At 58.7% G+C, this 15,099-nt stretch overlaps 1 protein-coding gene across 5 annotated transcripts in view; it reads right to left on the bottom strand.

The window, feature by feature from the left end:
- Positions 1-212: 212 nt before the first annotated feature.
- The window catches only part of RANGAP1 (Ran GTPase activating protein 1), a 31,345-nt gene continuing 16,458 nt past the window's right edge, over positions 213-15,099 (bottom strand). For 4 of the 5 annotated variants that reach the window (XM_032882913.1, XM_032882910.1, XM_032882911.1 and 1 more), the window contains exons 6-16: positions 12,389-12,523; positions 9,827-9,985; positions 8,502-8,615; positions 7,991-8,090; positions 7,810-7,894; positions 6,602-6,791; positions 5,589-5,708; positions 3,809-3,911; positions 2,485-2,573; positions 2,163-2,284; positions 213-305 (exon numbers count right to left, since the gene is read on the bottom strand). In XM_032882913.1, the coding sequence (XP_032738804.1) occupies positions 236-305; positions 2,163-2,284; positions 2,485-2,573; positions 3,809-3,911; positions 5,589-5,708; positions 6,602-6,791; positions 7,810-7,894; positions 7,991-8,090; positions 8,502-8,615; positions 9,827-9,985; positions 12,389-12,523 (1,287 nt within the window). In that variant the 3' untranslated portion in view covers positions 213-235. Of the gene's footprint in view, positions 306-2,162; positions 2,285-2,484; positions 2,574-3,808; positions 3,912-5,588; positions 5,709-6,601; positions 6,792-7,809; positions 7,895-7,990; positions 8,091-8,501; positions 8,616-9,826; positions 9,986-12,388; positions 12,524-15,099 lie in introns of those variants that run through there. The other variant, XM_032882914.1, reaches the window with a different exon arrangement.

Raw genomic sequence — 15,099 nt, 5'->3', positions numbered from 1 at the left:
TCCCCTCCAGTGGGACCAGGGCCAGTCCAGCAGGGAGACATTAAAAACCCCAACCCTGACAGGAAGCGCACACCTGCACGCGCACCACACCGACACGCACACTCGGGGACGGACACGACACAAGCGACAAAGACCCTCCCTGCCTCTGGCTGGCTAGAGTCCTTCATCCGCGTCCCTTCCCAAGTCACTGGTCCAGGCCGCGGGCTGGCAGGCTGGGGAGAGGCTGGCTTCGCATCTAGACCTTGTACAGCGTCTGCAGCAGACTGTGGCGGGCAAAGGAGCAGGACTCCAGGGCACCATTGGGCCTGTGAGGAAAGAAGAGTCAATGTAGGGGGCGGGAGGGAACCCACACAGCTCGGGCCGGAGACCTCAGGCTGCAGCAGGGCCACCATCCCCACTGTGGAGGGGGGGATGGGGGCCGTTTCTGAGGCCAGAAATGTGTCTGTTTCTCGGACCTTCACGAGGACTCTGTGGGGGAGATGACAGGAGCCCGCCTTCTGTACGCTGCGGGGTGGGGTGTGTATGAAGCTCAGAGCGGCGGGAACCCAGGCCCTACTCTCCACCCGGCAGCCTGTGCGAGGGCCCTTCCGGCGGCCACAGGGCCCCTCACAGATAATGGGCTGGCCACTGTCACCGTGAAGATCATGAATCTCACTACAGAGAAAGAAAGGCAGCTTGGCGAGTGTGGGGTGCAGCCAGGATGTGCGGCCCACAGACATCTGACCAGACCACTGGGCCAGGAGTCGAGGGAGGGGGAACGTGCCTGTCACTCTGTGGTCACCTCAAAGGGGGCCTAAGGGACAACTTTTACCAATTCCCCTCTTTTAAGTGGAATAGACAAGGCCTATGCTGGGGGTGGGGCACACAGCCTGCCACTGACCAACAGCACCAAGGGCGAGGGTCTCTTCTTGTGGGTCCACAACCAGCCCAAGGGCAACAGAAAGGCAAAAGGAACAACTCTGACCAGAGGCTGAAAGGAACCGGGCTTTGTCAGGTGGTGGCAGGCAGGGCCAGGGCAGGGCCAGGGCCAGGAGATGCTCCACGGAACTAAGCCCACGCAGCGGGAACAGGCACGGGGGAGAGTGCACCCGAGCGGGGAAGGGGGGGCAGGGACACGGAGCTGCAGCCAGGGTGAGGGCCTGCCCTGGACTCTGGCAGAGGGCCAAACACTCAGCTCTTCCCTCAGCACGGGGCTCGAACTCATGGCCCCAAGATGGAGAGTCACAGGCTCCACCGACTGGGCCAGCCAGGCGTCCACAGCTCGACTTTTCACAACGGCCAGTCTAGGTGCCGCGGAAGGGGTGGTGTCGGCCACAGCGGCGGCGGGGGGTAGGTGTGGTGGTGGCAGGTGGGCAGACATACGAGAGCACGAGGCCCAAGGAGCACAACGGACCACAAGATGTCATGGTGGCCAAGAGGCCGTGGCGCCGACAGTCCTAGAAGCTGGCGGGGATCCTCACCACACGGAGCCAGACGACCCCGCAACACGCGTTCACCTCCGCCAGGCAAGGACTGTGCTATGCTCTCTCCCCGCTGCCTACCTTCCCCCAAGGCACTGGATTCCCAGCAAGTGTGGAGGGTCCGAGCCACCAGAGACAACCTCATTCAACAGCTTGGTGGGCAGATGGGGAGACTAAGGCCTGAGGAAGGCCTGGAGGGGACTGGGGCCACGGAGGACCTCAGTGAGGACAGGGGACAAGCCTTCCGACCCATCCCTCACAGGCGCTGGGGTGCGAAGGCTCCTTGTTACCCAACGTGGCCACTGCCCCACCATGGCCCAGGACCCTCCTGCAGGACAAGGCGAAGGTTTCCAGGCTCTGAGCATCTGGTGTCTGCAGGCGAGAGGCCTGTGGCTGCGGCAGGCGGGTGTGACAGGCCCTCTAGCTTCAGCCCTGTGGCCTACGGAACGGACAGAACTGCTCCCAGAGACATCACTGAGGACGGAACACCGAGCAGCACAGCGAAGCTGGGCAACTCTCCAGCGCTGCTTCCTCATGGGGAAACGGGCGGCCATTCCACGTCCTCGGTCTCTCTCAGGAAAAGGCACCGGGGGAGACACCTGAACACAGATGCTGAGAGCCCCGCACAAGGGGAAGCCTCCGTGGACTAGGGGTTGCATACGCGGGGTGCGGCTGCCCTGGGGGCTCCGAGGGCACACTCACTTGGTCACGAATGCCAGCAGCAGGGGTGCGAGGGCCTTGGGAAAGTAGTCTTGCTGCACCATGTGGTTCAGCGCCATCAGAGGGCCGTACAAGTTGGCAATGGCCTTGATCTTGTCTTCACTCTGTGAAGGGAACACACAGCACAAGGCAGAGTGAGCTACAAGGCCCCCTGGGGTGGCTGAGGTCAAGCTGAGTCCCATCACGAAGGGAGGGGGCTTAAACGGCCCCGGGCCCCAGCAGGACTCTGGTGTGGGTCGGGGTGGGTGGGTAGGCGTGGCCCGAGCTGCCCCTGGTGTCCCCCCTCCCTCCCCCGCAGCCGCACCTTGAGTAGACCCATGTGAATGAGGAGCCGAGTGAGGAAGGCGTTGGAGTTGAAGGAGGGGGCGCTGAAGGCCTTCTTCATCAAGGCATCTGCAACGCAGAAGCGGCCATGGGGCAGCAAGTTTGTTGCAGCAAACGGCTGCCCACCGGCCAAGGGCACGCAGCCCCGGCACACATGGGCTGGGGCCCGCCTCCTGCACGAGTCAGCCCAACACAGGGCGGCAGACTGCGGTCACGGGCCCCAGGCTGAGGGGACAGCCAGCACCGAGGGAAAGGCTCAACCCGCCCGCTGTGACACCTTGCCCTTCTCGTCCTGACCTCACACACTGAAAAGGGGCTTGGGAACCTTGCATGACCGGGGCTGGTGGGGGTGGGGGGCGGCGGGGGTGGAGATGAAGGGAGGCAGATCACCCGGGGGGAGGTTCCAGCCATTCTGTGGGGGCAAAAGGGGATGAGCAGAGACGGGAAGGAAAGGAGGGGTGGGGGGTCTACAGACACTGTGTGGCTACGCGCTGCCAGGCAGCTGTTCCGGGGAACAGAATTCAGGTAATTTGTTCCCATCAATGCGCACGGGGCTGGGACCACAAGGAGCAGACTTACGGGTTCCACTGGCCTCGCCAGCCTACCTAGCCTCGCTCCCCACCAGCTCTCCTGCCTCAATGCCGCCCACAGCACACCAATCCAGGACAAAGCGCCACACGGAGCCCCACTCCTCTCTACCCTGTTCCCGTGCTGAGCTCCTCATCCCCTCCCTGCCTGACCAAGCCTGGCCACCCGGCGGGGCTCACACATGCGTGCTCAAGGTGAGCAGCGGACAGGTGCTATCATGGAAACAGCAGAGGGAGTGGGGTAGCGAGGGAGGGTCACGACCAGACGAGAGAGATCTCAGGAAGCCCTGGGAACGCTGTGGGGAAAGCAGGCATCCTGCAGGCTTCCAGGTGGGGTGGGGGGACTGTGCGGGAGGCTCACGGATGAGGACAAAAGCTCATGACCTCTCCTCTGGGCGGGCCGCCCCCGGAAGGGCCTTGCGGCTGTCACTATCTGGTCTTCCTACGGCAGATGCCACCTGGATGAGATCCAACTAGACATAACTGTACGGCTCTGGAAAGGCCTCTGTTCCCCAATCCGTAAAAAAGACAGTACCGCAGCTAGCCTGCTCCACGGCAAGAACTCAACAAAAGAAAAGGCATAAGAGGGCGGAGAGTGGTGCACACATCAGCACTGTGACCAGGGGCTCCAGCAACTAGAAACGTCACCTGAGCGTCACCTGAGCCCGGAGGCAGCAAGGAGGCAGAGCCAGCCACACCCAAGCCAAGCCGCCTTACCTACTGCGTCCTGCACAGCTGTCCTCACCGCGGCTTCGTCCTTAAACACAGAGGACACCTTCAGGAAGGCGGAGACCACCTTTTCTGGGTCAGAGGTGTCAGTCTGAGGACACAGGAGACAACAGCTGGTCATCAGGGGCCAGAGCTCCAGGGAAGGTGTGCCTGCACACCGTTGCGGGCTGGAGGAGACCTGTGTCTCGCCAAGGCCTCCGGGGGTAGGGGGGTAAAGGATGGGTCCTGCCTCACCCCACGCTGTCCCCTCGAGCTAGGCAAGGGCCTGACCCACAGCGGTATATAGTCCACACAGCCCATAAGTCCACATAACCACGGTCATTCCCATGACCCAGTGGGCCCCTTCGGATAATCCAAGCTGAACGGATACCACAGAAATGACATTCACGAGCAAGGAAGCTTAACCTCATGCAAGTGGAGACAAGGAGAAAGAACACGAGTGTCGAGACACAGCACAGGCCTAAGTGTGACCTCCACTCACGGGGACGGAGGGGACGACAACGGTTTTGCTGACAGTTTTGCTGACACATGTCAACAGGAGATGACAACTGGTATTAGAGGAAAAAGTGGGCCTTTCATCCCATGTATCACGGGAAGGAAGAAAAGAACACAAATAAAACATAAAAAGGACATCAGCCAAAATGCCAAGCCAGCTCGGAGAGTGGACTATCGAATTTCTCTGCATTTATCACTTATGCTCATCGAAACGGTTTCCTCATCTGTAACACACGGTAAAAGGGTCCACATGGTGGGCTGCCAAAAGCCTTCAATACCAGAACCATGTCAGAAGACTCAGGACAGTGCCTGACAGACAGGAGGTGCCCGACAGCCGCCGCAGACGATCTGGGCAGTGAGCCAACATGCCAGGCGGCAGCAGGGGCCCGGCAGGCACGTGGCCTCCGCGGGAGCCCCAGGAGGACAAGGGTGGGAGGCGGAGCCTAGGTGTGTGCGCACCAGAGGGTCCTGGGAGAACTCCCTAAGTCTCCAGGTGTCACTGGGTGCTGCGTGCCTGCCCGTTGGTGGCCCGCGTACGTTCCCAGCAGCGCATCATCTGCAGCCCCCGGAGGCAGACAGACACGCGGGTCACACTCACTCGTGTTTCTGTGGGTTTAAAAAACAAACGTCTATGTATCTACCCAGAGGATACAAACACAGTGATCTGAAGGGGTCCCTGCACCCCGGTGCTTATGGTGGCAAGGGCCACTGTAGCTAAACTAGGCAAAGAGCCCAGCTGTGCATCGACAGATGAAGGGATAAGGATGTGCGATACAAACGGAGTACTACTCAGCCGTCCAAAATGGAATCTGTTACAATCCGCGATGACGTGGATGGAACTAGAGGATATTATGCTAAGCAAAGTAAGTCCGATAAAACCAAATATATGATTTCACCCATATGTGGACTTTAAGAAACAAAACAGATGAACACAGGAGAAGGGAAGGAAAAGAAAGAACAGAGAGAAAGGCAAACCGTAAGACTCTCACCTACCGGGAACAAACTGCGGGCTGCCGGAGTCAGGTGGGGGAGGGGACGGGGTGACGGGGGGTGGGCATTAAGGACACTTGATCGCATGAACACGGGGTGTTCAGTGCAACCAATGAGTCACTAAACTCCGCCCCCGAAACTAAAACACACACAAACACCGGGCAGCCCCCCGTTCCCACTGGCCGCGTCCCCTCCCAAGCCCGGGCTCTGCTGGTCCCTGTCTTCCTGCGGCTCCAGAAACCGCAGCTCGCACGGGCCTGGAGCTGGCGGCGCTGTTACCCACCTGCTGGGCTATCAGCACTGAGCTCTTGGGTCCGAGGCGCAGCAGCTTCTCCGGAGAGGGGAAAGCCAGGAACGTGGAGACGTCTGCGGGCGGCGGGGTGGACAGCACGGGGGCTGGCTCCTGAGGGACAGGGGGCACAGATGGCTCTAGAATAGTCCAAACCCAGACTCCTCACCCAGAACAAGCACCCCTCACTCTGGGGGACTAATGCTCGGAGTCCAGTCTTCCTCCCGCTCACAGGCAGGCCCCCAAAGGCTGAGGGGCCCACAGATGCTTCCCTGACTGGCTCCTAGTGCAAGAGCCTCTGGGGTGGGGGCAAGCCCCCTCCTTAGGCCAAGTAGCTCCTCCCTAGGACACACAATGTCCCAGAAGTGACGCAGGAGGCATGTGGGGGCGAAAGGGGACCCCACCAGGAACTCGAGTGGAGCCGGGGGAAGCACCATAGGTGCCCAGCCATTGGCTCGAATGCTTTCCTAAACTGGGAAAAAAGTGAAATTCAACGTGAGCGCAGGGGTCCTTGTCCAACCCGTAGTTCTCCAGACGCTGCACTTGGGAGTCTGTGAGGGAACAGACTACGGCCGTCCTGTCGACATCAGCCTCTTAGTGAAGCAAGTGGGACACCAAGTGTCCCAGATGGGCCAGTCTCCAGAACGGGGGGCTGTCCCTACGGGTCACCTAAATGGATAGGAAAAGAGTTTCTATTTGTGCTGATTTTTACCCTATTCTTTCAGAAATATTTATACGTGTTTCGTAAGAAACAGTGTAGCCGCATAACACACGCTATAACCCCGTCACGGCGCACAAATGAACGCCCCTGTGCCGGGGACAGCGTAAGCAGACAGCAGTACAGCCACACAGCGAAGATTTTCTTCTTTTACTCACAGGCGTGTGTGTTCAAAAACACTTTGCTCCCAGGGTACCTAAGCGGATTCCACACCCACCCTGTGAAGATGCCTCGGGATTTCACATCCGAGGGCCCGGGCTCTGACCCTGGCAAACGACAAGGAACTCACTCCGCTGTTCGGGTCCAGAATCTTCCTTGACGGTGTAGATGGCTCCTCTCCTTGCCCCTGCTGTGGCTCTTCCTCCTCCTCCTCCTCTTCCTCCTCCTCCTCTTCATCTTCTTCCTCTTCCTCCTCCTCTTCTCCTTCCTCTTCCTCCTCCTCCTCCTCCTCCTCCTCATCATCCTCGCCCTCGTCATCGCTGCAGAGGGGAGTTGGCTACAGCAGACCCTCCCTGCCCAGTGGCCTACGTTGGCGCCAAGGCCTGGCTCCACACACCCACACACCCCAGGCACGTGGGAGGGAGCCCGCAGAGGCCTGGGGGAGCAGCTGCTCCTGGGGTGGGGGCCACGTGGGTCAGCAGGGAGCCCACTGCTCCCCCAAGGAAGCCCATGTCGTGAACACAGAAGAAACAGATCTCATCCCTGTCCCACATGGGCCCCAGTCCCACTGGGGAAACAGAGAAAAAGAAGAAAATGGTCTGTCACAGCTGACTTGGCAGGAACACTGCCCAGGCTGAGATGCCAAGACTGTGCCACCCATGTCTCACTGCCCACAGAAAGCTGCGGCTGCAGGGAACAGGGGAAGGGGGGCTTCTGGAACCACGAGCCTCTTGAGGCCATCGCTGAGCCCCCGGTTCTCAGCGGTGGCACCGGCCTAGCCCTGAGGGGACACAAGTGAGGGGCTGCAGATGAATTAAGGAGACCTGGGGGCTAGAAGGGCAGAGGCAACTGGATGCTGACGGCCCACACGACTCCTATCCAGATGGAGGAGACACCCCGCCACCCCGGCCCCTGCTCCCCCTCCACGTGGGGCCCGCAAACCCCGAACTCCCCACTCGCTTGTACCATCTTCCTTTCCAGACCCCGTCTCCAAGTCTGATTGTACGAACAATCCTGAGCCAGCCCAGCACCCCCGACCCTGACTTCACTGCTCCCCACCTTAGCGGTCAGCTCAGATCAAAGCTCATCCCTTTGGAAGCCCCCCCAGCTCACCCACACCAAAGGGTGACCGTTCTCAGGCTCTTCCTGCCTCTTTGCTGAACACACACGAACCCAACGTTCCTGGCCCACCCGCCGGAATGAAGTCTGAGTCCGAAACCTTCACGGTCTCCTCACACCCGTCGCCTTGCAGAGCACCTGGCACACACAGGGGCTCCAACAGCGGTTTCGGAGCGACTAAAAGCAGAACCACAGGTGCCGTGGCTCGCAGCCCCCTACCTGAGGGAGGCCAGCACCTTGGCCATGTTGAAGCCGTCCAGCACTTCCTGAAGCTGCTCGCAGCCCTCTTCTCCCAGTATGTTGCCTGTTCGTGGGCGGGATGGGGGAACAGGAGGAAGGAAGGTCAGGAGGGCAGCAGGGCCCACCTGGCAGGCCCAGGCCAAGGCACCGCCCCTCCTACCATTGAGGTCCAGCTTCTCCAGCTTGGTCTTGTCCGCCACGGCTTCAGCAACAGCCAGAGCAGCATCTCTCTTGATTTCACAGAACGACAAGTTCAGCTCCTAAAAATAAAAGGAGTAGAGTCAAACAGAACCACAGGCCAGGGGACCAGGTCCTACTGTGAAGCCTCTGTTTTCCCCACGGGAGGGTAAGGCAGGCTCTGTCCTCCAGCCGGGCAGAGTAACACGAAAATAAGGCCATTTCCCTCGTGGCGTGCCAGGCGCTGGGTACGTTCTCTTACGCTATACCCTCATGACCTCATTGCTCCGTCCTCCCATTTCAAAAATGAAGAAACCAGCTCCTATCACACAGGTGACAGGACTGCACAGCACGAGAGAGAAGATGTGGAAGGACTGAGCCACGAACCCAGGCCAACCCGGCCTTCAAGACTACCCCAGCCCTGCCCCGACGGCAGCAACCCAGGTGTGCGGGAAGCCCAGCCCCGCGAGGGGAGACACAGGCGGTGCCGGCACCTTCAGCTTGGGCAGGCCCCCGCGCACGGCCTCTGCGATGGCGACGGCACCCTTGGAGCGCACCAGGCAGTCCCCAAAGTTGATCACCTCCACCTGCCGCAAGGTCTTCAGCGTCTGCGAGGAAGAAGCGAAGGCCAGGGTGAGGGCGAGGGCCTCCGAGAGCTCATGGCTCACCCGGTCTGCCCCGTCGCCGTCCCTCTCACCTGGCCTTCCCAGAACTTCGTCAGCTTGCGTTCTCTCTCGGCTTCTGACGAACCTCCCTCCACCCTACTTCTGTGCTAAGGCCAGAACCTTCTCGAAGCCCAAATCTGACCAAGTCGAACCCCCAACTTAAAACCCTGCACACCTATTACTCATGGGAGAGCCTCGGCGTTAGCAAGGGCCCCCCCCACTCCCCGCCCCTCCTCCAGCCTTTAGACACACCCTGAACCCTGGTCATTTCAAACCAGGACCAGTGGAACAAGGCTCCCTTCCACCTCTGGGCCTCCCCCACGCTGCAGATCCCTCTGCCCAAAACACCCTTCTCTGTCCACAGTCCATTTGCCCTGCATGACTTGGTCAAAATGTGACCTCTTCCAGAAAGTCTTCCCTAAGTCTGACTTGAACTTCCTGTGTGTTCCCCTACCCTTGCCCACATTTTTTTTTTAATATTTTATTTGTTTATTTGACAGAGAGCTAGAGAGAGAGCACAAGTAAGCAGAGCGGCAGGGAGAGGGGGAGAGAGAGAAGCAGGCCTCTGCTGAGCAGGGAGCCTGATGCGGGGCTCGATCCCAGGACCCTGGAATCATGACCCGAGCCGAAGGCAGCCGCTTAACCAACTGAGCCACCCAGGGGCCCCCTTGCCCACATTTCTGCTAACACCCCACAGCAGGGAGACTAGGCTTTCGTGGGGCTTGGGGCCCTGTGAGGTCTCGACAGCCAGCCTGCCAGGTTCTGGCCCTGCGCTCTCGCTGGCCTCTCCCCTCCCTCCTGGAACTAGAGCTCCTTGGAGGCAGAGTCTGATTCAACTCTGCCTGGCCTGCACGAGGTACAGAGTTCAGTTAACAGCTGATGAAAGAATCAATGAGAAAAACAGAAGCCAGGCAGCCTCGGAGAACAAATCCAGCACCAACAGCTGGGTGTAGAGGCAGCTCAGAGGGAGGCAATATGGACATGCCCGAAAATGGCACAGGCAAGCCTGTGACATGTGCCCCACTCTGGAATGTTCAAAATAGCCGGGCACATACCTGGTGGAGGGGCAGAGGGGCTCACCTGATGAGGGTGTGTTCAAAAGGCAGCAGCCAGACCTGCTTACTTCCACCCTGGCCCCGCCACTCCCGCCTTACCTTGGCCATAGCCACGGCACCCTTCTCGGTGAAGGTGTTGTCGTTCAGGTTGATGACACGCAGCAGGGGGTTGATGGCGAAAGCCTGGGCCAGGGCCGTGACACCAGGGTGATTGATGCCATTCTGAGGCATGTGGACCTCCTCCAGAGTCCCAATGATCTGTGAGGGGCAGGAGGGACAGAGCAGGGTGGTGGGCTCCCGAGCTATCTAGGGATAGGCCCCGCACCCACAGTATCCAGCAGGCAAGAAGCGGAGGGGCTGCCATCAGCTCTGGCCCAGGTTTGCCTGTGGCTATGTGGGGGACGGATCTCAAAGCACAGCTTTGCGCAGGGTTGTATCTGATCCTCTCCACAATCTTGGGAGAGAGACCTACCTGGACAGAGAAGACTAGGGATCAGAAAGGCTAGTAAGTAACTCATGCAGGGTCACACCGCTCAGAACACAGGTTCCTGCATCACACACAGGTGTCCTCTACCCCACAAGAAGCTGGCCCAGGGGTCAGCCGCAGTCCGTCCCTGCAAACTGCATGCAGCTCCCGTGCCCGTCTTGCTCGGGGCTCTCCCGTGCTATTTACACAGCACAACCGGTGCCCCATGTTCCCTCCTGCTCTGCAGAGTGGAATCTTCTCCAACCGCCTAGCTCTTGTTCAGCCCAAACTTCCGACACCTCCTTCTCTCTGCATGGAAACTGCATCCTTATCTGTGGACATTTTCTTGATAGAATGACTCCTATGTTGTCTTCCTGTATATACCTCTCATTTTGGACACCTCCTCCCCAAGGAGGGCTTCCAGGATCCCCCTGCCCCTAGGCACGGTCCAGCACTCTTCTTCTCTGTGCACCCAGAGCACTGTCCTTCCTCTCTCTGTTTCTCATCCTGGACTATCGGTGCCACCTTCCTGTCTACACCCCACCAGCCTCTGAGCTCCCAAGGAGAGCCACGTCCCAGCCTCTACTGCTACCAAGGATCGAGGCCAGGCCCGCGAGGACTCTCCACCTAGGGGCCTTCTGTAGTTCTGTGGTGCCCAGAACAGCACAGGGGGTTCACAGATAAATGAAGGCAGGCAGGCCAGCAAAGGAATATTACCAGTCAGGGCTTCTCGGTATCTTCTCGTACCAGACCCTTTGGGCCATCTGCTAAAGCCCCTGGCTCCCTCCTGAACATACTTTAAAATTTTAAGATAAATCATACAGGACTACAAAGGAAATCCATTCAACTGGAAGAGAATCCTCAAAATATTTAGAAAAAAACCCAAATGTGTGCTGCCGCAGTAGATGCCCTCCTCGGTACAGAGGCACCAAGTAATGGTACCCACGGGCAAGCCCACCACTACCGCGATTCTGATGAGCAGGAAACAGAGGTTCCTACATCTCTGTAACAACTGTGACTTGGTGTGAAAAATCTGTGATTTCTATACTTGACACAGTCACGGGCATTCTGAACGTTGCTGAGATTTATTCTATGTTCACGATTCAAGGTAGCACTACATTTTAGTTACTTTAGTGGTTGTCAACCATGCAATCTCCCCCATCCACGTTCAAAGACTCCCTGAATTCTACCCACAGACTAGAGACAGCCCAGGGACCCTGTGTGAAGAGCCCCGCTCTAAGGGCACTGGAGGACGTCTGCCGGCGGCTCGCACTCACACAGCACACCATTTCCCAGCCCACTTCCCAGTCCACCAGGGACAGCAACCGGGCTGGGGGCAGGGGATGGTGCAGAGAAGGTGTAACCTTTAACAGCACAGTGTTCACAGGGATGGCAACCGGGCTCCCCAGCTCTGACGGCAGCAGGAGCTCCCTGCAGCCAGGGGTCCAGTAAGACCCAGGGCACCTTCCGTTGTTATGCTCCCTCTCTGCCCGAGGTGAGCTCCGGCAGGGAGAAGGTGGGGAATGCCGCTCTGGCCTGAGTGTGGTTAATGCTGCCTACGATACTGTTTGCCAAAGAAATCGTTTAAATTAAGAGAAAAGAAAGACTCCAAGGTTCCCAGGGCCTTGGGGCAGGCATGGCCCTCTCATGGAGCTCATGGTCAGGGTCTCAACAGTGTCCTGGGGTGGGGGGGGCAGGGCACTGGTGCAGCAGTCAAAGGTGAAGGGAGAATGGGAGGGGAGGCAAAGGGGATAGGGCACCTGAGCCACTGCTGCCTGGCCTCCCCCTCTCAAAGGTAAGTTTGACGACTCCATCTCTGTGCCCCACCCAGTCGAGGCCAGAGACATGGACCCTCTATGAGCCCAGGCGAGCGCCGTGCCAGGCTGTCATCCCACTCACCGCTCGGGCACCCCGCTGCCACTTCTGAGCCCAGCAGACCTCACCCACCGATCAGAGCAACCCCACAGTCTTCTCAAACACCACTCCAGGGGGCCTCCACCAATGCACCGGCAGTGGAGGACAGTGCACAGGAATTCTGCCCCGCTGCAGAAGGAGCCAGCAGGTGCAGAGGGGGAGGCAACTCACCCTAGGCCTCCCAGCTCAACTCCAGAGCTGAATGTATACCAGCTTTGTCACCCTGCAAAGCTCAGCCTGTCTCAGGGTGTGGTGGGGCCAGGCATGCAAGAGCCACTCACCCCGAAAGCTTCCGCCAAGGCAGTGGCTCCATCGTTCTCCAGACGGTTTCTGCCAGCCACGAAGACCTTCAGGCCCAGCGGCTTGCCTTGGGCACTGGATTTCCGGTGACACTCAGTCAGAGCCGCTGCTAGGATCTGGTGGGGGGGAAGGCAAGCGGCCCAGCCCTGAGGCAGGAAGCCCTGTTTTTCAACATCCCATGCCACCTACTGGTGGCAGACCCAGGGACAAAGAACGGCTCATAGGCACCACGTCATACCGCACATGTGCTCAGCACCTTACAGCCGGCTCCGTGTGTGTGTCCCACTACCCTGTGGGGTCTAGCCTCGGGTGAGAGGTGGGGACACACCCCGGAAGGAAGGGAGACACCAACACGGAGAGGCCAACCGCAAGCCAGCTCCTGGGGAAGGGGCTTCCCGGTGAGCTCACTGTACAGCCAGAAGCCCTCCGTGGGGAGGACGGTGGTGATTCCCACTTTCCAGCCAAAGAACTGCAGGCTCCGAGAGGGATGGGGACATTCTTGTGGTTGTTAAACAAGTGGGAGACTGTAGACCAGAGCCCAAATCTTCTAGCACGTCTTCCACATCGCCCAATGCCTAAGGGGAGCTGGCCGAGACCATGGCTCTGCCTCGCGCCTCGGACCCATGGCTTGGGAGGTGTCAGGAGATAGCGTGTACCTGGTGATACCCACAGAGCAAACTGCTGGCCGGCTGCTGGGAATCCAGGGACCGTGGTAAATAAGATGGGGCAGTCATGAGAGTACGGGAGAGAGGCAACGTTCGGAGCGCGCCTCCTGGAGCACCCACGCTCTCGACAAAGGTACTTTCACACCTTCTCATTTCAACATTTCAACAAACTGAGCCTAGGAAGCAGGTGGTATTGGCTTGACTCTATTAGCAAGGAAGCCAGGGCTCAGAGAGGGAACTGTGCCGGCCAAGGTCCCACGGCAAATGGGCAGGGGAGCCCCAAATGACAGCTGCATCAGCCTGACTGCACAGCTCTGCGTCTCTGGGGGCCAGTAGGGCCAGAAGGGCAACCACCAGCCTGACTCCTGGTGGGCTGTGCACAGGCTCAAGACTGTGGACTTCCGCTGTAACCAGCCTCCTAAGTAACTTCTGGGGAGGCGGGAACCAACTGCACCAGGGGATCCCATTCTCCCTGGTTCCTTCTGGGGCCACCATGGTAAGGCCACAGCACCTACTAAAGTCCAACCGGGAGACTCTGGGTCTGGAGAGCTCCAAGCACAGGGCTACATCTCACTCCCAGTGAGTCCTTCGGGCCCCTGCAGTTCCGTGTGTGTGGCACACAGGCCACAGTGAATGCATTCCAGCAGGAGGGACTAGATTCCGCGGGACTGGGAGACCTTGGCGCTTGCAGCTCCCAAGAGGCACAGGTCAGCAAGGCCAGCACCCAAAAGATGCAACAAGAGGGTCTCACTGAATCAGAGTATGGGAGGTAAAGACAAGTACATGTCAAATACGAGAGTGGAGGGTGCCTGCGTGGCTCAGTCAGTTAAGCATCTGCCTTCGGCTCTGGTCATCCTCCCAGGGTCCCAAGATTGAGCCCCGCATTGGGCTCCCTGCTCAGCAGAGAGCCTGCTTCTCCCTCTCCCTCTCCCTGCTGTTCTCCCTACTTGTGTTCTCTATCTCTCTGTCAGATAAATAAATAAAATCTTAAAAAAAAAAAATAAAAATAAAACCCATGGGGCACCTGGGTGGCTCAGTGGGTTAAAGCCTCTGCCTTTGGCTCAGGTCATGATCCCAGGGTCCTGGGATCAAGCCCCGCATTGGGCTGTCTGCTCAGCAGGGAGTCTGCTTCCCGCCCCCGCTCTGCCTGCCTCTCTGCCTACTTGTGATCCCTGTCAAATAAATAAATAAAATCTTTAAAAAAACAAAAAACAAACAAACAAACAAAAACCCCAGAGTGGAGCTGGGCTGCCAGGGAGGCTCCCCTGGCCACAGGGTTCAGTCTTTGTCCCTAAGCCATGCCACACTCCTAGGCAGCTCTAGGAGCCTCAGGTCCCCTGGCTGGCCACGTGGCAGAGGAGAGCCGATGGTAAAGCTGGGGCACTTCCCAGGTGTGTCTCCAGCTCCCTCAGCACACCCTGCTCTAAGTTGGGCTGGACCTATTTTCTGTGCTGATGCCAACATGTTAATGTCTTCACACACGTGCACAGCTTATTGCCCAATTAGACGGGGGTGGGGGGCGTGGGGCTGGCGGGGCAGGCTGAGCCGGCCTTCCCTCCCATGGGGCAAGAGGCAGCAGGCACCCCTTACAGGGGAGGCCGCTCTGGCTCCTCAGGCTGGGGCACCAGGAGCACAACACCAGCTCCTCTTGCTGCTCTAACGGGCACGAAAGCAGGTTCAAATCCCTTAGTCCCACCCCAGCGATGCCATCTGGGGACTTGACCCAAGATTTCTAACCCCAAATCCACTTAGGTAGAAAAATGGGAATAGCATCACCCCCTTCTTGGTGGGGGTGGGAGAATCAGGGTAATGCACTTAAGACATCTTCAGAGAGAAGATGTTCCCAGTTGCTGTAGGTCCCCGTGTCCCAGACTTTTTCTCCTTTTGGTCAGAATGTGCAGAACGCTGAATGGGGATAGGGAGGATGGGAACTGGCCTTTCTAGTGTCTGGGCCTAAAGGAGCCAGAATGGACGAAAAAAGAGAACCAGCTAGGTTGGGCTCCCTCAGTGCAGGCTCTGGGAAGAGA

This window comes from Lontra canadensis, unplaced genomic scaffold, assembly GCF_010015895.1.
Source record: "Lontra canadensis isolate GAN:19392208 unplaced genomic scaffold, GSC_riverotter_1.0 scaffold84, whole genome shotgun sequence".
NCBI classification, from domain to species: Eukaryota; Metazoa; Chordata; class Mammalia; order Carnivora; family Mustelidae; genus Lontra; species Lontra canadensis.
This window is presented reverse-complemented; position numbering and strand designations above follow the sequence as displayed.